The sequence below is a fragment of the Carassius gibelio genome, chromosome B14 (genome assembly GCF_023724105.1).
Source record: "Carassius gibelio isolate Cgi1373 ecotype wild population from Czech Republic chromosome B14, carGib1.2-hapl.c, whole genome shotgun sequence".
Classification (NCBI taxonomy): Eukaryota; Metazoa; Chordata; class Actinopteri; order Cypriniformes; family Cyprinidae; genus Carassius; species Carassius gibelio.
In genome coordinates, this window is record NC_068409.1 from 26,248,976 (window position 1) to 26,274,275 (window position 25,300).

Below are 25,300 nucleotides of genomic sequence, written 5' to 3' on the forward strand. Positions count from 1 at the left end.
GGCCATTTGCCCGTCATGCCAAACAACCAATCACAGTTTGTTTTCGGCGTGGAAATGTCGCCACAATAAAACTCTGTTAAAATAAACTCATGTGCTGCGAACTTTAAATATTTCACATATACTTTAGTGAGTTTTAAACATGACGGCTTTCTTCTTTCATGAGAGGAGTTTGGCGCCACAGCATCTTTTAAAGAACGTTAAAGAATGCGACACACGTGTCTCCCGGAAATCCTGTATAATTCAACCAATCCAATATTTCCACTTTTGTGTGCCGTATGCATCAGAGGTTCAGCCAATGGTCTGTGGGCATGACGTCTAAGGCGGAGATTATACGTGACCAATGGAAAAGGATTTATATTTAGAGGAAATTTAAGAGTTTCAAACAAATCTGTTGTTTAACAGAAAACGGTTTTAAGCTTCCTAGCATACTGTTTTCCTGCCTTATGATTTATTAGCTCGCTACCACTTGTTTTACTCATTCACACCGATATTACATGATCTCAGTAGTTTCAGCTTTCATGTCTACGTATTCTGGGTGACACATAATCGCTAATAAATGGCCACATTATCTGACTGGAACCAGTTTCATATATACACCTTTTTGAAAGTCACTAGGAAGTGTTGAGGGAAGCACTGATAAGCAGCTCTTATCCTTTTAAGACTGCCCCTTAATCCGACAGAGGGGAAGCTGCAGCTTTAAGAGATTTAGCCTGGATTATTGCTAGTCTTCCAAATTAAACCAAAAGTCAGCTTTCTGCGGTTGCTCATGCAAGCTACAGCCCACCACAGCACTGTGACTGGAGTGTTATAATTAGAAACACTCCCTGTCTCTCTCTCTTTCCCTATCCAGCCCTGTAAGCAGCACCCAGGTAACATCTCTCTACTATATGTAAGAGGTTGCCTGCCCATGGTCTCAAATTCTCCAACCTGGCAGCCTGGTCATTCTAGAAGCCAAACCTTGTAAACCAGGGTGAGTTGTCTCGGACACAAGAAGGTCAAATCTGGTCTTAAGCCTGTCGATGTAATCATTATTAAGACATGAACAGATGAAACAGAGTCCTGAGAGTCTCTCCGATGTCCCCTAATCTGTCAGCCGTGCTTGTCGACGGTGCAATAGCACGTCTATAAAACATGCGCAGGACCGCAGGGCTATCGATGGAAGGAAGGGCTCGCAAGAACCTGTGTTCTGTCTAATGGCGAGCAATGTTTTGAAGTAACTAAATCAGCAGGGGCCATAAAATATGAAAATACCATAAAGCAAACACTGTCAGCGGGAGCCCCGAGCTACATTGTCAAGCTACCTCTCTTGCACCTTCGTATTTCAGGACTCGACATAAAAATAGACCACAATAACAATTAATCACGCTCTGTGGGGAGAAGCTAAGAACCCCTGAGAGAAAACTGTCTCTCTCCATTTGTTATATGAAACACCCAAGACATAATAAACAAGAGACCAACAGAGAATAACACCCCTCCGCACACCACCCCCTCCAGTGATATTTGTGACAGATCAACTCGTGCATTCGGGGGGTGTTTTTTGTGGCTTTTTGTCACTATAACGGGCTCTGTCAGTTTGCTTTAGGCTAACGACATCTCAAAAGTTTAGCCCGCTGAACGCACGTCTTTGGAGTGACCTGCACCCCCAAGGACAAATTAAATCTGTATCATTACAGTCATGGAGCAAGACTCCTTAACCACGTGCGACTCCAATCTGATGTTCGCTCACATTCTTCATCGTTTTCTTTTTCAGAGCAGCTGTCTTGTCAGAATGTGGTTAGAGAGGCTGCAGCCCCTGCTGAGAGCACAGTGCCCAGAAACAGAGCAGCAAATCAGAACACACCGATCTCATTCATTAACTTTGGCTCTCTGGCTGCAGGACATCAAACGCTGGACGTGACGAGGGAGTCAAAGCAAACTTCCTTTTGTGCCTTGCGGAGTGGGCTCTGAAAAAAGGGTGGCTTAAAATCTTTTTGCATTTTGTATTGAATTATAGACATTCAATTTCAGGGGCTTTTCACTAGCTGATGTTTATTTTGGTCTGTTAGGTTTTCAAGCGCTTTTGGCTCTGCGTATCTGAGGGTTTCAGGTAAAAGAAAAAAAAAAAAAGAAAAATCTGTGAAGTAGGCCTACTGGAATCCCATTTATGCAGGAGGTTTGAGCAATCAAAATGCAAACAAGCCAGAGGAAAAATCTCACAGCATCTTACAAATAACATCAACATATTTCTTACTAAACTTCAACTTTGTTTCCAAGATTCTCATTGGCCCATATCAACGCTTTTATTTACTCGCTCTCATGTCATTCCAAACCTATATGAGTTTATTTCTATCAAGAAAACCAGACAAAGAACAGCCAGAAGTGAGTGCAAGGAAGATGGGGATACTGGGGTCTTTGAAAAAGAAAGTCGAGGGGGAATGGGCGAAAGCAATGATTGGAGTGGCTAAGGCCCCTGGAAGGATGAACCTGGTCATAGCCCATTAGGAAAGACGTGAGCGGGTGCTACAGCTCATTACATGCTCTGCCTCCTGTTCTATGGCTGAACAATGCACAATTATGTTGGCCTGCTGTTTTCTCAGTGCTACAGCTATACGTGCCTGCCTGCCAACAATCTTGCTGTTCATTAAGCCACCTCACCACACACTCAGCACACCCTCCCTGCCTACCAAGACAAATAACCAAGTTGCCAATAGACCCACAAAGGGGCTGGTTATTCTTGTTCTTGTAAACCCAGTGAATGCGGAAATTAATCTCAGCAGATATATGATGCAATTTCTCTCAAGAGAGACTTTTTTTTTCCTTTCATAAATGGAAGAAAAGCAGAGGCAAGTAATAAGGAGGAGTTCTTGATATGTAATTGACTCAATACATCAGAAGTTTGTATTAGACGCTGAAAAGTGAGGCAAGCGCAGATCAATACGTAAACAATTACATGTTCTGATAATAATCTGTGAAAATAAAGGAGCAAAAACCAACTGAAAAAGCAATATCACACATTCTAACAAACTGCGCCAGGCTTTTGTATAAAACTTTGGAGATAAAAGAGCTAGGAGGTGTTATGGTAAACTTTCATTTTTAACTTTAATTTTTCATTTATCCAATTTATGATAATGCATGCAGTCCCTGGTACTGAAAGATCAATTTAAAGTGAAAAGAAACGTAGAAAAACAAATCCAGTTCGGCCCCTTCAAAAGGTCACTCTGTGTTTGTCTGAGATTATAGCTTGGAAAACAATATATATAATGGCTGTTCTTTCTTTTCTTGTCATAATGCCACAAGAATGTCCAATACCTTCTGATTTTTTTTTACTACTGGGGTTAGGGAACATCCTGTAAACACCCAGAGTAACTAGCCATCAATTGATGGTTAAATACAAATGAATACACTACATTTTGTGTTTTTACTATCTAAGGAACATGTTTAGGGCAAAAAAAAAAAAAAAGTAGATTCATCATTTTTTTAAATGCCGTCGATTTGATATCGATTCTCAAAAGCCATGAATCGATCTTTTCCAGTAGTTATTTCAGGAAACATTTAAAAGAAGATCTGATTAATGTGAATCTTTTCATTAGTCTTCTCCACTAAATGTCACCCTCTTATTTACCTTGCGCAATGTTACAACAGAAAGCCTGTCACTCATTCAGTACTAATCGTGACGGAAATACTGTTGACAAGAACCAAGAACAAGGCAATATGCGTGATTTGCAATGCTAAGGTAAAATTCTATAATAATACTACAAATCTGCAGAAGTATTTGATATCACGCATAAAGGCGGCATAATTTCTGCAATGAATGAATGAATGAATGGCGGATGGTGCAATGCACTGTTTTGTTTAGTAAAGTGCAGACCACGCTTGTGGTGTTTTCAGCCTCTGTCGTCTCACTCTGCTGTTATTAATACATGAATATCAGCTCCAGTCACTTCATTAGCATTTTACCGTTTAATCTGACAAAACTACCGTCATATCACATACACAGCTGCTGCAAGTTCCACATGGCAACCCGTCAAAATAAAAGTTTAATTTTAAAATGAAGGAACTGTCAAAATATATTACTATTTAGCAGTCTTAAGATATAAAACAATGCTACTACTACTATTAATAATACTTATTATTATTAATAAATATTTATTCTTAAAGGAATAATCACATTTGTTTTCATTTTAATTTTAACAGTAAACCTCTGTTGTGCAGTACTTTGTTTGCCAAAAAATAAAAGGGCTTTTCATTTGATTAGGATAAATTCAATTGTTTTATGCCTTCATCTGATTACCAGAAAAATTAATAGGAACATTTTATATGGCCCTATTATTGTTTAAAAAAAACCTGTACCAAAAAAAAAAAGTTTAAAATACAGGCCTGTGGCTCTTAATTTCTTTTTATAAATTCACCATTTGTAACATCAAAAGCATTTGTATTAAACCTATATTTACTGAATGTAATAAAAAAAATAAAAATAAAGTCGAGATTCAAATTGAGAGCTTGTTAATTGATATCGAATCAAATGGAGACATCTGAATCGATCCCCAGCCCTATGTTCTATAAAAGCACGTTCCACCTCTGTACTTATGCATATTTATAGCCTCCCACTATATTCAGACAACACAGTTTAAACTGTGATGCAAATTACTGAACGTGAAAAACAGAGAGTTAAATAGATATTCAATTTCCCTAAAAGGTCTATCCATGTGCAGATCCCCTGATAGTTTAATTGGCAAGTAGGTATAAAAATATTTGGAAGGACATCTGCTCACACAAATCTGATAGTTTGTACAAACACATACAACCCACCAGTTTGAATTTCACCCACTAGGATTTTTTTTCGTATTTTCTTTTCTTTATTCGCTCAGGACAATCCACATACACATACAACTTTCTACATGGTTTGTCACAGTTCATTGTGCTACAGATGTAACTGGGAATATTGCACATTGGTCTAGCATTCACTACACTAGTATTCTGAAAACTCATGTAGAAAGTTGCCTGTTCGTCATTCCCTGTGGCAATGCCTTGTGTTAGAGAATGTAGGCCGACCTTTCCTATCCTATTAATTTAACCACAGGCATTTTCAGTGCTGGCAGCTAAATCTGTGTTAATGAGAGATGAGGCTAAGAGAGAGAGAAAATCATTTATAAAGTTATTTTCCTCTCTTGTGGGTCTCAACTGTATCTGTATCTGGCCAGCTACTTTTCCATCAGAAGTCCTTTTCACAGGTTCCATCTTGTCGCCCTGATCTAAGTGATATCACACATTATGTGTTACTTTGCAAGAGTGTGAAAAAGATTCTGTTCTCTTCCAACTGTTTTTTTTTATTATTTTTTTTAAGTAAACCTGCAAAGCTAATTTCAAAAGTCCAAACATGAATGTATACAGGATCTTAATATATATAATAACAATTCAGTCATGTACAAAGAATGAATAGAATTGTTTGAGAAACACTGAAAAAAAAAACTATAAAATATGCTTTTATAACCACTCCAGATAATCAATAAACATACTTTTTTTTAAAAAAATGCACTCCCTCTTGCTCACTCACTCTCTCACTTTCTTTCATTCATTAATTGATTTATTTAATAATTTTTAGTCATTTCTTCTGATGTTTTTTAAAGGATAACTAATCTAAATGTGATGGAATTACTTTATATTTTCAGGTACTGTAAAATATTTAATAGAGATACCTTATCCTAAAATTTGGATTCTAAGGTTTTACTGCACCAGTATATACAAAAATGCGTAGCATTATTTAATTTAAATATAAAATAAATGTTTTCTTATTACGGCCTCTCTTCCTAACTGGTGATAATACGTTGTCTTATTTTGTCTTAAATAATTTGAAAGTGGACGTTATATGAAAGTTGGGCATTCTGACGCGCTTATGTCTGCTCATGACTGGAGCCACAAAGATAACATTAGGGTTTTTTCTCATTATAGATGAGGCTCGGAATGCCTCATCTGCAGCCTACAGTAAAACAGTTTAAAGAGAATGAGTTTGCTCGACTATATTGCTCTAATAATGTCTCACTTGAACGTCAGAGTTCAGCAAACGATTGAACATTCGTACTATAATGGAACTGTGGCCCTTTTATTAGATCGGGAAATGTTCCTGTTAGTAGGCGACTCTTGAAGGCAGAATGCCAGCAGAGTCTGTGGCTTACAAATATAACCTTCTTTGAAAACTCCCATCTTCATCTGCCAGAATCCAATCAGAACGCATCACAAGGTACTTGAGATAAGGCGTATCTCTCACTTCCTTATCCTTTTTTCTTCCTGCTCTATCTCACGAACTGTCTATTTTGCTCTTTGGCACATAATATAAAAGAAAGAACGGGAAAGCTCAAGTTAATAAAAATATTACAAGTTTAGGTGTAGTTGGCAGTCTGTGTTGTTTTTCTGAACTTCTTTTTTATTTTCTTTCTTTCTGTTTATTAATTCCCCACCTAACTGAAAGTGGCTAAATCCAAGTTCTTCATCAGAGCAAGCCCAGTTCAGTGAAGCTTTCTGAAAGCCCTTCAGGGAGGCAGCATGCTGTGGCCTTTACCTTATCGTGTATGGGATTTAGAATGATTAATTGGCTCAGTCTGACGAAAGTCAGAGAAACTCAAAAACCCAGCAGTTCAGCTAAGTCAAACCATTTTTTAAAACCCTGACCTGATAGGTGAAACAAATGGTTTTTAAAAAGCTATTTTGTGCTACAAAACAACGAATGATGGAGAAGGAATTAAAATTCTTGCGTGCCGTTTTAGGACTACGGGGCAAACATGGGGAAAAAATGATAACTGCAACAAGTGGTATGCAAACAACAGATAATGTAGCTCTGGCAAATCTGAGGGTTTGGTAAACAAAAAGCTCACCAACAAAGGTTTAATTACATTAATAAGGGCTAATGTATTCAACAGCCACTCTTCAGAAATGGAGTCTAAACATTAGACATAGCCCTAAGTGGCTGAAATGATTGGCAGCATATGAAGCGAATGTGTATGTTTGCGTGGCATGACTTTGCTTTCTATACACAAAGTGACATGGAAATGTGTCTCATGCAGAGAAGCCTTATTGTCAAGCTATAAGTGCATGATGGATATGCTACAGATTAGTTTGACACCCTGGAGAACAGGGCTACATAACATCTACACATAGCTTTACTTCATTATAATAAAAAGGTCTACTCTCATGTTTATATGTCTGTATCACTGTGGTACATAAGAGATTAAACTAATCAAATATACAGATCCTTATTGACAGGCTGATCTCAAATATTAAACTGTTTCTAAGTACCATATGCTAGCATTGGGATTTAAAAGCTAATTTCTTCGGTAACAGAATGCTGGCATCTGGACGAGCAGTGCTTAAATTATTGTTCCAAAACTGGAGAGGGTTTTTCTCTGACAGAAAATACAAATAGCAAAATAACAACTTCTTTTTTTTTTTACTACATTCTCCTAAATTAGAATTCTAACATTCTCATAAAGTAGCAGGACGCTTTCTCCAAGCAGATCGATACTTGGTAGAATTTTAGCTTATTACCAGTGACACAGGTGGAACGAAGCCTCATTTTAGTTTAAGCAGGCTGTCATGTACGCTTATGCTGCAAGAATCGCTACTGATCTTGTATAATCAGCTAGAGAGCCGCATCTCTATTATGGCCTGAACTTTATTTTGGAGACAACCAAAGACAGGTTAACCACATGGCTTTCTGAAAAAGAAAATGTGTCTGGCTCCTCAGAGACTGGCACCACAGAACCATCTCCAGAGAGTCAGTGTCATAAACACAGAGCTTACCAAGAGCCTTGAAACACAAATTACTGTTATCACTTTATATATTTTATATTCTATAAGTAAATGAATACATTTTTTCATAAATATTTTTATTAGTTCTTGTCTTAAGCATCTTTCATCCTCTATCCCGCATGTTTTGTAGCACATTAGCACTAATAAATGACTTTACATTAGCATTAATAAGCTACATAAACTGGTGTCTCTAAAACATTTTACATCCATTAGTATCGGAGGCTGAGTCAATGAATTGTAAATGTTGCATATTCTATGCTGCTGAACCTGTTATTTCTGACATACATTATTATCTGCAATAATAAATAGATTTTTAAAAAAGTATATTTTAACCCCAAAACTACTCATCTTTTATCTTTAACACGTTTTTTTTTTTTTTTTGTAGCAATTCTTTGTACTGCATAATTTCTCATATTATAGGAATCTGTATTATTTGTAAATCAATAACAGTCTGCTAAATAAATAAATATTAATCTTGGACAATAGTTTTCAGCCTTATTATGTGTCTGGTTCGCTGGTGGATGTAGATAAAAGGTGTATCTTTCACTGCTGTTGTGCTGTTCACAAAAAAAGCACACTGTGCCTTTCAAAAGCATGCTATCAGTAGGATGAAATGATGTGTGCATCCACTATCTAGATTATCAGATTAGTTTCATTATCAATAAGCCGGCAGCGTGTAATTTTAATTAAAACTATGCAATATTTCTTCTCCTGCTGGAAAAATTGGCACAGCACTCTTCCAAACATACATTTTGTGAGTATAAACTCCAACTGGGACTGTAAAGTAAACAAACAAACCACATCTCAAAATCATGTCTGATTCATGAAATGCCGGAAAACAGCCTTCAGGCTTTGAGATTTCAGGGCAAGGCGATGCGCGGTTAATCACAACTGTGTACCAACCAGTGTGTCCTCGGCAGACCTCTGGGAAACCCTGACTTGTAGAGTCAAACGCTTCCAAGCCCAGACTCGTAATGCATGACAGAGCTATTATCGGTCATTTAACAGCTGCAATATTTGATTGTGCCCCACATAAATGGATGTGTAATTATACGAACAACATCTTTCATATACAGCATGTTGAATGGGAAGCCACTGTATTTTGTAAATGTCACACCACAGTGGAAAGGATATGGCCGACTGTATTCAGCCCGTCTTTGCCCTCTGGTGAAAAAATGTGCAGAAATGTGGTCAATGAGATGTTTGTCAATGTCAGGTGGAGCGCTGCGCATGATGAAACCAGCATACAAATAAACCCACACCTTTATCAAGCCAATCACTGGCCTACATGAAATTGGAAAATGTGCTGGGCCCAGACATCTGACATTAAGATGCATATATACACTGTCTAGCTCTCTCTCTCTCTCTCTCTCTCTCTGTCTCTTCTAATGCTGCATTGAAACAACAAAGCTTTGCATTACAGTTCACTGTACTACCACACTCAATCTACAAGCTTATTCGGCCCACGCCACCCCCCCTCCGTTAATTCTTTGTCTTTTCATCAGTTGAGAAAAATAGATGTTCTTTAATCCTGCTGCTTAGGTAGTTTTATTAAAGGATTACGCTACCATGCCTAGCTACTACATTTTTGTGTTACACACCGTAATTCCTTTGTCCAGCCAGCATGCAGCTTTAAGTCTTGTTTTAACCTCTGTGTAGTCTGACCTAGATGATGGTTTCTGTCTGAATATTCCTCCACTAGTTGGATTCTAAATTCTAAATATCTCCAGTACGGTTTTGAGCATCTGGTGACATCTTAAATATATTAGCGCTTTATTAACTGTGTTTCATTGATTTCCACAGGCTTTGCAAACGACGGAGAGTGCTGGATCAGCCAATCAATGGATCAGTGAGAATTTTACATCTCATCTAGCCAGATGTGAAACTCCTTATGTGTGCTGTAATCCACCCGACAATTCAAACAGCTGTACCACTCGCTACAGTTGAGTGCACAAGTTTGCCTACTCCTTGCAATATATGTTATGTCTTTATTATTTAATATTGCCCTTCATAATTTGTGTAAGATGTTTACACATTTACATTTATACCCTTGGCTGGTGCTTTTATTCAAAGTGAGTGACGTGACATTCAGCCAAGTATGGTGACCCAATTCGTATTTGTATACTGTATTCAAAGTACACATTTATTTTATTTTCCAAAGGGATAAATAATAAGTGAAACCAATCATCCTTCACAACAATGAATACCTCTTCATTGAGGAAGCTGCACTGTCATAAGAACTAAGAATAATTTGTGTAATAATCTGTTTTATTATTCATAGAATCTCTTCTGAAATTTGTAAAGAATAATTGTATTTTGAGAGCTTAATCAGGACAGTACTAAATAAATAAACAAAATAAAAAATTTTCATGATCCATCTAATTTTCCGAACGATAAATCATTATCTTGCAAAATCTGAAACATGTTTATCATAAAAAAATAAGATGCATTATAAAATGTTTATATAGAGCCTACTTTGTCATTGCCACTGTGGTCTTAAAACAACCCAACTGGTTGATTATGTCACTGATGATTACCCTTTCATCATGATAAAGCAACTTTGCCTTTCATTTCAGAAATCCATCACAAGCCACTGCATGCCACCTATGGAGACTGAGAATTTAGGTGCAAATTGTTGTTTCGGCAATGATTGTTTTCAATGGTTGCACCTAAAATTTCATGCAGCGCTAACGATTAGCCAGGTCAGTGCATTTGGCAGATGTTCAGGCTGCAGCTCTTTTGCTCAGCATGCAAAAGAGAGTGCAGAAACAGAGGTGGCCAAATAATCCACTTTGGCAACTGTCCAGTGATGGCTTGCTCACTTTTTTAATACACCTATTCCTTTTCCTAGGTTTTAAAAATGACAAATTATGCATGTAAGTATGGATATGTAAGAACCATTAAAGGCTTAGTTAAAAGAAACTATAGAGTATTTCCACTTTCCTATCTTGTAGAAAAAAGAACAGCAACCACAAATCACCCAAATTCCAGTAAAAGTAACCGCTATCTATGATGGTTTTCCCTAGACCCCACCCTCCCTTGCCGCTGGTAGCCGTGGCAGGCTGAAGGATGGAGCAGACTGGAGCAAATCTCACCTCAGGCAGCGGCATGCCGTTGATGATGAGGTCAGGCTGCTGAGGGCCCTGCCCTGTGAAGGTATGGTGGTAGCCATGGTTGGGTGCGGCATTCCTGGAGTTCTGGTTCTCCACGTTGAGGAAGGTGCTCTCGGAGCGCCTGCAGCCCAGCGGCAGAGTCTGCTGGTGGTAGTCGAAGTAGTTGAGCGAAGAGGTGAGAGACGAGCAACTCACCACATTCATCTTGTCCGTCTCCTCCACGTCCCGTGGCACCAGCCGGATGTCGTTCTTGCTCAGCTTCTTCTTCTTGCTGGACTTCTTCTGGTTGCCGTAGGAGTACTCCGCCACCCTGCGCAGGTACAAGAAACTGAACAGACTCAATAAAGCAGTGCTCAGCATTCCTCACTGCATGCACAGCCGGCGCCAGGTCCTGGCCTGGCTCGGGCTGAGGTGCCAGACCCATATTCAATGGCGGCACAAGAGAGAGCGGCCACATTCGAGCGACCTCCAGCCGCCAATGGAGCCGACGTCCCTCATTTGTTTGCATTTCCATGCTCGGCGGCTCGACTTGTCACAAACACATATACACAATGCAAACATGCCAAACCACAGAAGCACACACAGCGACACATGATATCAAGCGTCATTGCGAGCATAAGTAATAATATTCAAAGTAAGGCCCGCTTTTGTCTGCTTTTTTTCGCTTGTGTTACACACAAGCCCGCTGGCAGGTGGGTTGTGAATCTCAATTCTCTGAGCTACGCTCTGTGGCTACTGCTAACTTGATTTGAGGGTTTTGATTCTAATCACAGTAAATGAGAAACTCTGAGGTCTTGCCCCAAATGATGCTTGGGTTGCAATCTAAACTAAAACTTGAGTGTTTATAAGGAAAGTCAGTGTAGTAAACAATCTTTGTCTTAGCTATTCCCCACTGACCCCTCTCGCTTTTTCCCATGAGGATCATTAGATCTTATAGCCTGAAACAATCTTACACTTATTTCTTTTTATGTCCTCTGAAGGGCACACATTCGCCCTAACGTACGGCATGGGCTTAATAGGACGCTCGCTCTGCCTGCCCAACACAAAGCTCCTCTTTCTGTGCTTTTCATTTGGATGCAGGCTGTGTCTCCCTGCTCCTTACTTTTTTCTGGCTCGGAAAATGATAACGGTGCAGGACCTTATCTTTTTAGGGAGGCAACTAAAAGCACTCTCACTAACCCCCTGTTGGGAGAGCTGAAAGCCTCCATCAGGTTTCTATCTGGAGAGGAAAATAAATGTTAACGACAGCAATCTAAACACAGGCCATCTCTTACCATCTTCCGATCACGGCGAGGTAGATATGCCTAACCATCGTGAACACAATGCGGCCTTCTTGAAAATGTTCACTTACATACGTCTCTGTTAAGATGGATCATTTACCGTGTGCTGTTGCATTAGACAGACAGAAACGTCAAAAACAATTTGAGGTAAAATTATGGTAATGGTTTCAGGTTAAATTTGCAAAAGCAATTTATATGGAAATGTTGAGTGGTAATGTAGCAGAGGGAAATCAACACAGTGGCCAATGTTACAGATTGATAAGTATTCATACTACAGTAGATTAACAAAATAATATTCTCCACTACACACCATGTGTCAAAGACTATTACCGTGCTATACATTTGCATGATTTACCTTTTATGAGTGTAATTATTTTTATGATAGTGTGATCGTTGACAGTAATATTTGGTTGCCTTGGCCTTGCTATTGTTTTTGATTTAGTGACCTCTACGATCACAACCATAATATGTTGCCAAATCATGTATGAAATCTACAGATTTGAGCAACAAGTCAATATTTTCTATTTTGATTAGCTTAAATTTGAGAGAGGACCTAAAGGTCATAAAATTACACCAATAATTTATGCAAACACTCGTCTTAATGCAGAGTGTGTTTGAGGAATCAGACATCAAGCAATTGTTAATTTTCATTTTTAGATGACTCTATCATAAGCTTGTGTACTTTTTCATGGCAATATCAAAGTAAAAAAAAAAAAAACTATTAAATTTAAGATTGATCTGTTTTCCTTCTGCCACTTTGATCTGGATTATGATAAAGACAGCTGAACTGAAACTCTGAAAACTCCAAATCAAATAAAAATGTCAAATTATTGTGACATTTCCTGTGGTGTAAAATATTTGTTTTGTTATGCTATTACAGTACATCAGATTTTTTGTTAGTATCATGATATTTATTTTAAGCTCATGTAAGGGCCTCCATATATATCATCATAATTTGTGAATATATGTAATATTTTTAGTAATATTTAAAATAGTGTATGCATAATAATCACAATAAACAAGTGTAATGATCTCCTGTTATGCTTGCTTCTGTTATCAGCAATTGCAACAAGCAGGGCAAGGCCCGAAGCACATGCACAGTTGAAGACACAGCGCGTACACAGCCAAGATACACATCAAACATGCTCTGTCCTTATTGCTTAATCATTGTATGCTAAATACATTGTATGGTAAAAAAAAATTAAATTCATTAAAATAATATGCTTGATAACTAGACCAGGGTGCGGATTATGGGAGGGTTGGTGAGGTATGTAAGGCCTGAAATATCCACAAGTAAAAACTACAATATTTTTAGGCCTATACATTATTACATTAAGCCACAATTTAATATTTTCTCTAAAACAATGTTAGGGAATTTCTGTCAGTAATTGTTGAGGCACAATTACTGGAGGTTAGTCTGTCTCGTAACAAAAATTATTCTTTGGCGCAGCTAACTACTGTAGCTAACTGTCAGTTACTTCAAATGACTGAGAAAACCTTTTTGTTGTTACTGTTTTCATGATATGTAAATAATAATAAGTTATTCATGTTAAATGTGATACAACAAACAGTAGGCCTACTTATGTTTTGCCTATATTACATACTGACCATACCATTGAGACCTCGAGTAACCTACTGTTGCTATGGTTACCACCTCAGGCCAAAGCAATTTATGCTCGTGAGCAAGTGTTTAGCGCAATACGATTTTTATGGTTGGCCATTTTTCTTGATTCTAGCTCGTTTTGTGGTTACCCCTCTGAAAGGTCTGTGAATAATTCGCACACTGAACTAGCTGTGTTTAACTTTAAACAGATGTGTCAACAATTGTTTGGGTACCTGCAGTTGTATGTTCGGATTTCCTTGTTATCCCTTTTGCACTTGACTGCCACAAAGATCATTGTGACAAACAGGATGACTGCAATAGAGCCCAGGGCAATGATGAAAATGAGAGACAGGTTGACGGGTCCGATTTGCTCCTGTGCATTGAGATCAGGAGAGAGATAAATGACAATATAGGCAGAGGCAGACAGAGAGGTTTGGCCGTGGTCGTGCGCCACCACGGTTATTTGATAGGATGGTTTCGCATTCTCTCCAAACGTCTTTGTGGTTCGCACCTCGCCGTTTATCTGGTCTATTTCAAAGTATGCCATGTCGCCTTCTGAAATTGAATACGTTAACCTTCCGTTTTCCCCCTCATCGTAATCATCGGCTTTTATTTGTGTAACCAAATAACCAACTCCAGCGTTTTTAGGAATGGACACCTCCGCGGTGCCGTTCACCAGGGGCGGGGTGGTCATCACAGGTGTGTTGTCATTTACATCCAGTACAACAATGCGCACGGTGGCGTTGCTGGTCAAAGGTGGATCTCCCCCATCCTTCGCGGAGACTTTGAACTCAAAGGTCCGCGTATCTTCGTGATTAAAAGCCCTAACGCCGTATATTTCGCCGTTTGAGTTCACGGTCACGTAAGATTCCACAGACATGCCCCGCACCTCCGATTTGATGATCTCGTAGGACACGGTGCCGTTCATGCCCAGGTCTGGGTCCCTGGCGGACACCGCCAGCAGAAACGCACCTGGGACGTTATTTTCGAGGACCATGGCTTGATAGTGTGGCTTGGTGAAATACGGGGGGTTGTCGTTTTCATCCGTTACTTTAACTGCGAAAGATTTCGAACTTCTAAGCGGGGGGTACCCGCTGTCCTCGGCTAGAATGGTTAAATTGTACGTGTCTCTCTGCTCCCTATCCAGACGGCCATCAACAAGTAAGGTGGAGAAGCTCTCAAACTCGTTGAGTCTAAAAGGCACATTGCCCTGCAGTCTGCACTGCACTTTTCCATTCGCTCCGGAATCATTGTCTGAGACTCTCACCAGAGCTATTACATATCCGAGAGGAGCGTTCTCGCTCACCTCTACCATCTCGCTGTTTTCTGACAACAGTTTGATTTCTGGCGCGTTGTCGTTGATGTCGATTACATTAACAATCACTTTGCAATGGGCAGGGATTGAATTTGGACCCAGATCTTTGGCTTGTACGTCAATTTCGTGGACGGGCAATTCCTCGTGGTCCAAAACGCCATTCACTGTTATCACGCCTGTTCTGGGGTCGATTTTAAATATCTGTTTGGTCAGGTTGGACACGAAGTTTATGAACGAGTAGACCACCTCGCCATTGGTTCCTTCGTCTGGGTCTGTGGCGTTTAAATCTATGACTAAGGTGTTAATGGGAGAATTCTCCAGCACGTTAACAGTGTACACTGGCTCATCGAAAATGGGGTTGTTATCGTTCGAGTCAATGACTTTGATGTTAAGTTGCACGGTTCCAGACTTTGGGGGGTCTCCGCCATCCTCCGCGGTGAGTTCAAACGTGTACCGAGACTGCGTCTCTCTGTCTAAAGTCTTTTCCACCACAAGTTCTGCGATTTTGGACCCGTCCCCCCTCGTCTTAATCTCAAGACCGAAAATATCATTAGGGGTTATTGTGTACGTCTGAATGCCGTTGCTCCCGGAGTCCGGATCGCTTGCCCCCTCTAGGGGAAATCTGGTACCGGGAGCGGCGTTTTCCGAGATTTCTATGTCAATGTGGCTGGTGGGGAAGCGGGGCGCGTTGTCGTTCACGTCGATAATCTCAATTTTAATCACGCAGATCTCCATCGAGTTTGACATCACCTCCAACGAAATAAAACACTTCGGTGTCTGTCGGCAAACAGCGTCCCGATCAATTTTTTGCTTTGTGATGAGCAGTCCGGCGGGGCTCAGATTGACCCATCGCGGCTCGGAATTGGAGATGACCCGCAAATAAGGCTGTCGGTTTCCCAGTGCAAAACCCGCATTTTTAGCGTCCGCTGTCACATTGGCTATCTTTGTGCCTGCACGCAGCTCTTCTTCCACGGTGTATTTCAAATTGTAAACGGCATCTACTCCAGTCCAGCACAAGAGAAAGCAGAGAAACATTTGTACGAAATCCATGTCCTTGGAATGCATTATACCTGTTGATGTCTGCCTTCACACGCTCATTTGCATGATTTTTTATTAACATTTAAACTTATGCACGTTCGGTCGGATGTACAAAAAACTCCCAATAAGTCAAAGGAATAAAATCACAGTCTGGTAGGCATCCTTTAAAGTGAACGAAAATGTTTATGTCTGCGATGAAATTCATCTGAATTACCCTGCTGATTACGCAGTTGATAACTTCCATTTACTTTATCGAAATCTTATCAGGCCACCCATTGCATTATTCTTTGGGGGATTTTTTTTCTTCCGAAGAAACCTGGTGAATGATTCTTCATATAGAGAATGTGAAAACATTGTGCGAGAAAAACATGGCTTCAACATGAACATTTGCGTAATTCAGGGTAACCGAGATGTAAACCGACCATTTTGAGCCAGTGAGAAAAAAAGAAATAGAAAAAAAAAATCAGTAAAAATGTAGGCTAAATGTCCGCTGGAAGGTCCTCAACTTGTGAATGAATGAAAGGAAGGATCCAATTCAAAAATATTTGCTCTCGGTATCATGATTCGTGACGAATAGCTACTTGCCTGAAATTGAGTTTAAAACATTGTTCATACTCAATCAATCCATATAATGATGTGAAGTTAGGATGTCTCCTCCTTGATCCGCATTTATGTCCATGCACATATCCAACTGAAACGACAGATTCCGATTTCAGAATCAGTCCAGTCTTTGAAACTGGAACAATATGGCAAACCAATATTTAAATATCAGTCTAGTCCACAATTCACTGATATCCCCAGTCGAGCAAGAAGTGGGTGCCTTGTCCACTGAAGATTTCTCTCAACAAGCATACGTTTCTTATATGAAGGTATTTCAGCTGGCCTTAGTCCAGAAAGAAAGAAACTAAATCCGTATAAAGCACTGAGAGAAGATCAGTGAAGAAAAATCAAGCATTTGCTGCAAGCTGTGCTCTTCTCGCCCTAATAAAAGCGTCCGGTTTGAAATATCCAGCCTCTGGATGAAACGAAATAGTTCTTGATATAGTTCTTAAATGTGGCTCACTGAGGTAAACGCACGGCGCGCATCTTCAACGCATACTGTCGAATGCACAGCTCAGTGTCTCGCGCTCAGTCTCAGGACCCGCAGTCCCCACAGCCAATCAGAGGTTACACTGGAGAGCTGGATTTGCTGGTGGGTGGGGCAAAACTACAGCTATGAACTCGGCCAGCGAGCTCTAGTTCTCGCAACGCAGTGCATGTTATCCGTTTTAGTTATGTGTGGACATACAGTTTGTCAATCCAATTATTGGATTTTGGGAGAGTAACCTTTTTATAAGGAATTTCCGAAAAAAAAAAAAACCATATGTGCGCCCAGTTCACACAGCACATATAATTGTCTTCTTAAACAAAACACCAAGTTATTGTAATATATTTTTCCCGATATAAAAAATAATAATAAATAAACAAACAAATAATTGATATAAGCTATTAAAAAAGTAGTGAATTAATTGTTTCATTTGTTTTGTTAAATGTTTCCTCTGACAATAAGCTCTAGTGGTCGGCTGTTGTCATGGTTTCCTCCATAAACTTTTCTTTCGACTTAATTTGGTCTAGATTTAAGTTGACCCTAATTTAGCATATGGTAATGATAATAATGGGTTTAATGATTTATAATCAATATATTCAAAATGAATTAAGTAGATATTTTCTTTACCACTGGGTGCAGCTAGCATACAGAAGTTTCCCTTCAGCTGTATTCTTTGATAGTAAAAATATTAATGTTGCTGCCTAATTTTAGATCCGTCATATCTCAGTAGCATATTATTCACGTCATAATACGCCTAACACGTTTAATTTCGGCAAGAAGACTACGTATTTATTGACTTGTCTGTTCGAGATTTAATAAGCTATTAAATGTTGTTCACGTGTTGCACTAGTTCTAGAGATTAAATATGGCAGTAGCCGTGTTGAGAAATATTAATGGCATAGATGCCTAAGAATGGGAGCACAACATAAACACTACTGTTTGCGTTTGGATCATGCTTTAATTGCGAATCTTTCATGGACCTGCCTTTCATTTCCATCACACATGACGATCACAACATATCAATCTCTCTCTCTCTCTCTCTCTCTCTCTCTCTCTCTCTCTCTCTCTCTCTCTCTCTCTCTCTCTCTCTCTCGCTCGCTCTTTCTGTGACACACAAATACACAGAGACACAAAGGCGCTCTTGGGCGTAACATGATATGAAATGCTATGAGATTTAGATAATTATAATAATAATGACATTATTATTAATAGTTATGGTATTATTATTAGTTACCTTGTGTTTTTGCATCTTACAACGTGTGTTGTTGTTTTTGTTTTTTAGTGTGGCTGAATATTCCTCGTCAGTCTATAGCATAGGTTATAGTGCGCGTGTTTATATTTGTCAATTCCTTAGTATCTGGTTTATGAACATGCACAAAGAGACAGGAGTCATGTGCACACGACAGCATGTTGAAGGTAAATCGTGTTTAAAGTCACAAGGCTGACACCTAGCGGCCGACACCACTTTCACCTCATTTGTATAGACAGTAGCTTTTTTGTTTGTTTGTTTGTTTTTATTTATTTATTTGTTTTTGCTCAGACAAATATTGGAAAATTAAAAATACAAAAGTGCAAACATATGGTTTCTAAATATTTTATATAAGTATTTTTAAATAGCAAATGTTTGAACAAGATAACATATTTGCATGGTCCTGCATGTTAGTTAGTTAGTTAGTTAGTTAGTTAGTTAGTTAGTTAGTTGTGAAAAAACACTAATACAAGTAAGCAGTGCTGTATATTCCTGAAGAGTGGAATCCATAAGATTTTACTTCTTTCTTGTGTCATTTCACTTGAAATGCCTGAATACGTCATATGAGGTTGACTAACCCAAAGACATTGCTTCTTTGTTTGCCATAAAGCCGTGACATCATCTTTAAATATTCCAGTTCATGTTTGTTTCCAGTTTGCAATGCTTTAGGGACAGCTGTCAACCTATTGCTCTGTTGACTGTTGAAACTTGCAGAGCTTCCAATGCAAAAGCAAGATAACAGGTGTATTTTCACAGCTATTTTTTTTCCTCCTAATAAATTCTTAATGATATAGAAAAAGGATGATTGTTGTTTTTCCTCTAGCCTTTTACATTTTTGCCCTGGTATGTTGGACTCCTGCTTGACAAGTTGTTGTTATCAAGTGAGCTCACAGGTTTTGACACACACCTTCATTCTGACATCAAGGTTAATAGATTTAGCTGTTTTTGGCAATGTCAACACACGCCAGAATGCATTATGCTACAAATTGAGTTTTCTCGCATGCACTGCTGTTACAAAAATGCTCAAATGAAGAATGTGGTGATTTTTTTTTTTTTTTTTTTTTTTTTGTGCAACGTTCTTCTAGCACTTAGAAGTTTTTCTTTTTTTGATTTCCTTCATTCTTATAATCCTTTGTGATATGACGATGGCATATGGCTGTTTTGATTCTCCCTGCATATGGATGGTGGTTTTAATCTTGCTGTGTTTCATATGTTGTAATGGAACGGAAATGACCATCAAAGTGAATTCAGCCCAGTGTAAAATGGACCCTGCATCAAAAAAGCAGCGGTGACTCTCAAATAAATAATAATATTGCTCAGCACATCAATGCTTTGAAGTTCTTGGAAATGAAGTAAACCATAAAGTGCAGGGGAAAAAAAACAAGAGGAAGAGGAAGGGAATCTGTCTTTCTTTTTTAAAGGAAAAATAAAATATATTTTCGTATGAGCAGTAAATTCTTAGTGCTGTTGCTGTATTGTTTTCAGCCAAATACCCCTCTAACTGTTAGGACCCTTTGTGTAAATTGCTAAGTAAAGCAGCTCAAAGGTGCACACAGGCTGCAGCCCAAGCTACTTTGTGCAGCGGGAGCCACTCAATCATGCAGTGGTTTTGAACTTCTTTTTTGCTCCAAGCCTTGAGCCAACACTTTCCACAGTACATAGAGAATAACTGATTTGATGCTATATTTTGCTGCTAAAGCATGGCACACTTCTATAGCCAGTCCCTTCTGCTCACTTTGAAAGGAATATCTGAGCTCGGCCGATATGTTGCTCTCTTATTACCCTGTGCAGCAGTGAATAGCATGGGTGCACATTGAAACTCAAGCCTACAGGTGTCCATTGGAAAAGAGAGTGTGTGTGATTTGTTTGAATTCAGACAAGATGGAGGCTCTTTCTTTGGTGGGATATGGCTACAAAGAGGTCAGTCATAATGACCATGGCTGGAAGCATGCAGCAATATGACTGACAGGCCCATCTCCAGTGTTGCCTTGCCCTGCTATCTGTGCCTTGATACATTGTGTTAAAGCATTCTCTCTCCATCTGAGCCCCCCTGCTAAGCTGGGAGGGCACTGTTGCATCAGTGATGGAGCTCTCGATATTGAAATGCTCATTGTTCGTCTCTTGGTAGAACTGAGTGGCAAAGGGCAGTTGTTTTATTTACTCTGAGAAGAGATTTGAATTACAGGCGATTCATTTTGAGCACATTGTTTGGGTCTGCATCTAAATCTTTGACTTTTGTTCTGTATGCATATATTTATTAGGAGATTGAGTTTTGTTTCCAGAGACTCACTATTAGCACCTCGCTGTGTCTGGTACAAACTGCTAAGCAGAGGTCATGATAAAAGATTTGGTCTACTGAGACGAACTTCCCTGCATTGCTCATGAGGCGCATCCTTAAATGTTTTATTGACAGTAAAAGTAATAATTCTCCAGCTTAGCCTTCTTTTTCATTTTGCCACAGGCAGGTTGTGCAAGTGGATGGAGAGCTATTTAGCCTTTCTATTGATACATGATATTAACATGTTGCATTAAATGCAACGACTGTATCCGCTGGAGCCTGTAAAAGCAATTATAAGGCGTTAAGAGGTTTTAGCGACGACTGTATTTAAGATTTCATTAGGAAGAAAAACTTGTTTATGGTGTGAAATGAAACTGCTGTTAACTGTTGTTGGCAACTGTTTACACAGCCTGAGTAAAGACTGGCACAATACCAGAAAACCATTTGCTTCAGTCATCATTTTCCGACAGCGTTTATTGTGTCATGTTTTTACAGATGTTGTACTTTGAAGACATCTCATTTCTATTGTGAATTACGTGTGCAAAACTGAATGGCCTTTGATAAAATAAGTCATCAATGCATTTGCATGTATTTAGATTGGCAACTTGTACTCTGTTATTAGATTAACGCTAAATTAGCAATTAGTCATTTTAAATGATTTCAATAATATGGCCAGCTTGGCCCCGTAATGTCAAAGACTTATCAGCACGAGCTGGAGAGGGAATACTCAAGGGATGAAATGCACACAGCGGTGCCAGTCACGTCATAGGATTCATCACTGTAACTGGCACTCGGCACAGCTGCAACCAATTAGATTTCACTCCACTCTAGGCCCAAACAAGATTGAGCTGTATTCACACTTCATTGTGGAACTTATGACGGCTGCAATTGAGACTAATAATTAGTAACCCAACATCCCATTTGCTTTTAGTATGACGTGTTTAAGAGCACTGTGCACGATTAATTTGAATATTTCAGCATTTAGATAGCAATTAATACATGTAGTTCTGCCATCTTTATGGCAAATTTAATCCCTGTAAGACTCATGTCTCTCTAATGCCGTAATGGTTTTTAATACGTACCTCTTGATGGTATGAGTTTTAAAAGATTAAATAATTTAATTACAATTAATCCTGCCAAAATGCTCTTAAAGGAATAGTTCCTTGGATGATAGGATCATCAAACCTGTATGCATTTGTATGCATAAGAGCCAATAAAATGATCAAGGCTACAACATTGCTAAGTTAGAATTTAGTGTAAAACTGATGAACTTTTTAATATAATAAATTGCATACATGAGTCAAAGTTCCTGCATAATATGCTTATAAATCTATTTGCAAAGATCTTGGTGTACAGTAAATGAGTCCTAATTTTACACCTGTAAAGCAAATGAAAGCCCTGCCTAACACTGTATCATACACAATTAGGTTGCTTTGAGAATTGAGACTGAAACAGTCGAACACCTGGAAAACCTGCATTGCTGTGCCATTTTGTTTACTTATACACATCTTCTAAGCATTCGATGGAATGGTTAGCGATAACAGTTTGGAATATCCAGCATGCTACTGACTTAATGGAATGCAGCATAGAAGCCACGTTAAGTCAAATGAAGCCAAGCGTTAGTTCCTTCCCGGAACAGACACACAGTTTTTATAAGTTCTCTGCCTTTCAGCATTAAAAGGACCCTGAAAGGCCCAGTTTCTACAGCTCCTAATCTCTCATTTGTGGGCTAATGTTTAGCATTCTTTTCTCACCTTACACCACCCAGACAATGAGCATAATCATGTGTTCAATACACCATGAGAGGCTGAAATTCCAACTCTGATTAGGCCTTTACACAGAAATCAGTGGCCTTTGTTTAGCAGTCAGCACAAGTGCAAAGACCACCGTGCACAATCATTACCACTCAAACATACAGTAGCATGGCAGTTCATTCTCGTTGCCTTTGGAATCACCTGTTCTATGGTCATTTATTATGATTCAATGATTATTTTTCATACTTTTTCTTAGCTCGGGGTCTGATTGATGTCAGAACATGTAGCCTAAAACACCTGGAAATGTGCAGCCCTGGGTGGGGCAGCCCTTTGTCTGATAGCATCAGCAGGATGGAGAGCTTATCAGCCCTCATCCCCCTGGGTGTGTGTTTACAGCTGTTCTCTAGTCAAGACAAATTAGCGGAGTATAAGCCATTAGGCCACTTCAGATGTTTTTTTGTGTGCGAGGTTTGTGAGCCTGTGTGTCTTTGTGTTCTGTTTCGATCACTTCAGGTAAATGAAAGCTGGTGGGTGGTGAAAGTATAATCGAAAACAGGGCGCAGACTTGAATTGGTCTTGGGCACAGCTTGACAGTATGTGCAGAGAACATATGTGACATCAAGTGTATTTATTCACAAGGGCTTACCAGCAAATGACATATTGCTGTTGTTTATTTTCCTTCTCTAAATCTGGCTGTCTAATCTAATATCTAAATATATATTTTTGAGTGGCTGGGCCAGCTTTATCCCTCATATTACTGCAAATCTCCTTCGGTCTCTCCATTCAATTGTTAGCTTAATCCACAGAAGAAGAAAAAAAAGATGCATTGAGCGGAGTGCAAGTCATCGCTCTGAATGAAAGCATGTTTATGTGCTCTTACAGGTCAGGAGAAATCGTTAGATAAATTAAAACACTATGCTCAGGGATGGTGTTAGTTTAGAGTGCTTTATATAATCAGCCTATTTAATCACACATAGTTCTTCTTGAATGCATGCTGATATGTTTTTTACATAAGGGTCAAACAGCACCTGTTATATAAACCTAGTCTTACTATCATCATAAAGCCTCGTCTACTTTGCAATTTATTCTTGCCAAAAACCACCCACTTAAACAAGATCATATGAAAAATTCTGAAAGCACATTCTGTATTGTTTCTGCATGCAGTTTATGTCATTTTCTAACAAGATATGCAGTAATAACGTGACAAGCCACTACTTGCCCTTACCATGCAATGCTGCATATCAGATGTGTTTTATAAAATCGAACATAACTAATTCTGCATAGCCATGTCCATATCGAAAGCTCATTGGACCTGCCACTCCTTGTGTATATTAATTATCGAACATGGATGGGCGAGGCTGATTGTGCAAGTTTAATCAGATATTAAAGGTGAATCTCAACAAATCATAATTTTGTGGAAATAAAGTTGATTTATTTCAGTAATTCAACTCAAATTATGAAATTTATGTATTAAATAAATTAAATGCACACAGACTGAAGTAGTTTAAGACTTTGGTTCTTTTAATTGCGATGATTTTGGCACACATTTAACAAAAACCTACCAACCAAAAGAGTGCTTTCTGGTGAAGCATCGTGGATGTCATAAAGTGACAAGGTAGCAATGAGCACGCAGATAGAGGGAAACTGTTCTGAATGATTATGTTTTGTTACTAGGCTATAAAGTGTTGCATCACATTTTCACATCGTCATTTTTGATACATGAATTTCTAAGGCATTTAAATTATTAAAACAATTAAAACATGCTTGAAACCTGTTGCACAAAATATACTACATCCTAATAGTTATTTTTTTTAGTTATCTTTTAGTATACTGCTGAAATAATCTACCTTCAGGTTGTAGGCTACATGTGACTACTTGGAGTCTAGGTTTTTATAAAAAATATAAATTTAGGAAAAATCATAAATATCATATATGATACAGCAAGCCTTTGCTGGATGTTAGCACACCTCTCAATCATTGTATTTGTTGAGTTATATATTTTGTCCCCCTTACCAGAGCTTTGATTATAAAACTAAACTTTTAAATATAATATAATATAATATAATATAATATAATATAATATAATATAATATAATATAATATAATATAATATAATATAATATAATATAATTCTGACAACTATACAGCAGTGTTGGTCTGTCAGCCAATAAACTTTGTTCACAGAAATAAACATAGTAGTATCTAGTTTATTTGTTACTTATTGCTTGAAGCTTATTGCTTGTCATATTTCAAAGATGTATTGCTACTAACCTAGCAAACTTTAAAATGTTAGTTATTTGCCCCCACTTTCCCCTAAATACATACTTACAGTGTTAAAAAAAAATACTACATTTCAGGAAAGAAGCCATTAAAAATGTATTAAATGCAACAATCAGGGCCGGCTCCTGTCATAGCAGCAAATATTGATGTTGCAGGATATTGGACAGATGATATAGGTTTATTACACACTCCACCACATATATCAATTTTCCCTTTTTTTCATATTTTTCCTCCACATCTCATAATGTTTGCTGTCTACAACAGCTTACAACAAACCCATGAGAGAGCCCAGACAAACATTGCCAGAAAGGAGCACTGTGTAGTGTGCAGTAACTGGGGAGGTTTTGCCAACCAGGCCCCACCAGACTCCCCCGTCCAGATGATGTGACAACGGAATTGCAGTTTTTTTTTTTTTTTTTTTTTTCTGGATTGTGATATCAATAAAGGTACCAGTCCGCCGGGACTACTGTCAATCCAATTCCCTCTACCCAAAGCAGAGTTATAAATGGCTTCTGTGTTGT

The 25,300-nt window shown here is 38.7% G+C and overlaps 1 protein-coding gene across 4 annotated transcripts in view; it reads right to left on the reverse strand.

The window, feature by feature from the left end:
- The window catches only part of pcdh19 (protocadherin 19), a 59,922-nt gene extending 42,617 nt beyond the window's left edge, over positions 1 to 17,305 (reverse strand). Inside the window, exons 1-2 of one of the 4 annotated variants that reach the window (XM_052574903.1) lie at positions 14,012 to 17,305; positions 10,878 to 11,205 (exon numbers count right to left, since the gene is read on the reverse strand). In XM_052574903.1, the coding sequence (XP_052430863.1) occupies positions 10,878 to 11,205; positions 14,012 to 16,158 (2,475 nt within the window). In that variant the 5' untranslated portion in view covers positions 16,159 to 17,305. Of the gene's footprint in view, positions 1 to 10,877; positions 11,224 to 14,011 lie in introns of all 4 variants that reach the window. The other 3 variants (XM_052574905.1, XM_052574904.1, XM_052574902.1) reach the window with 3 other exon arrangements.
- Positions 17,306 to 25,300: the final 7,995 nt, after the last annotated feature.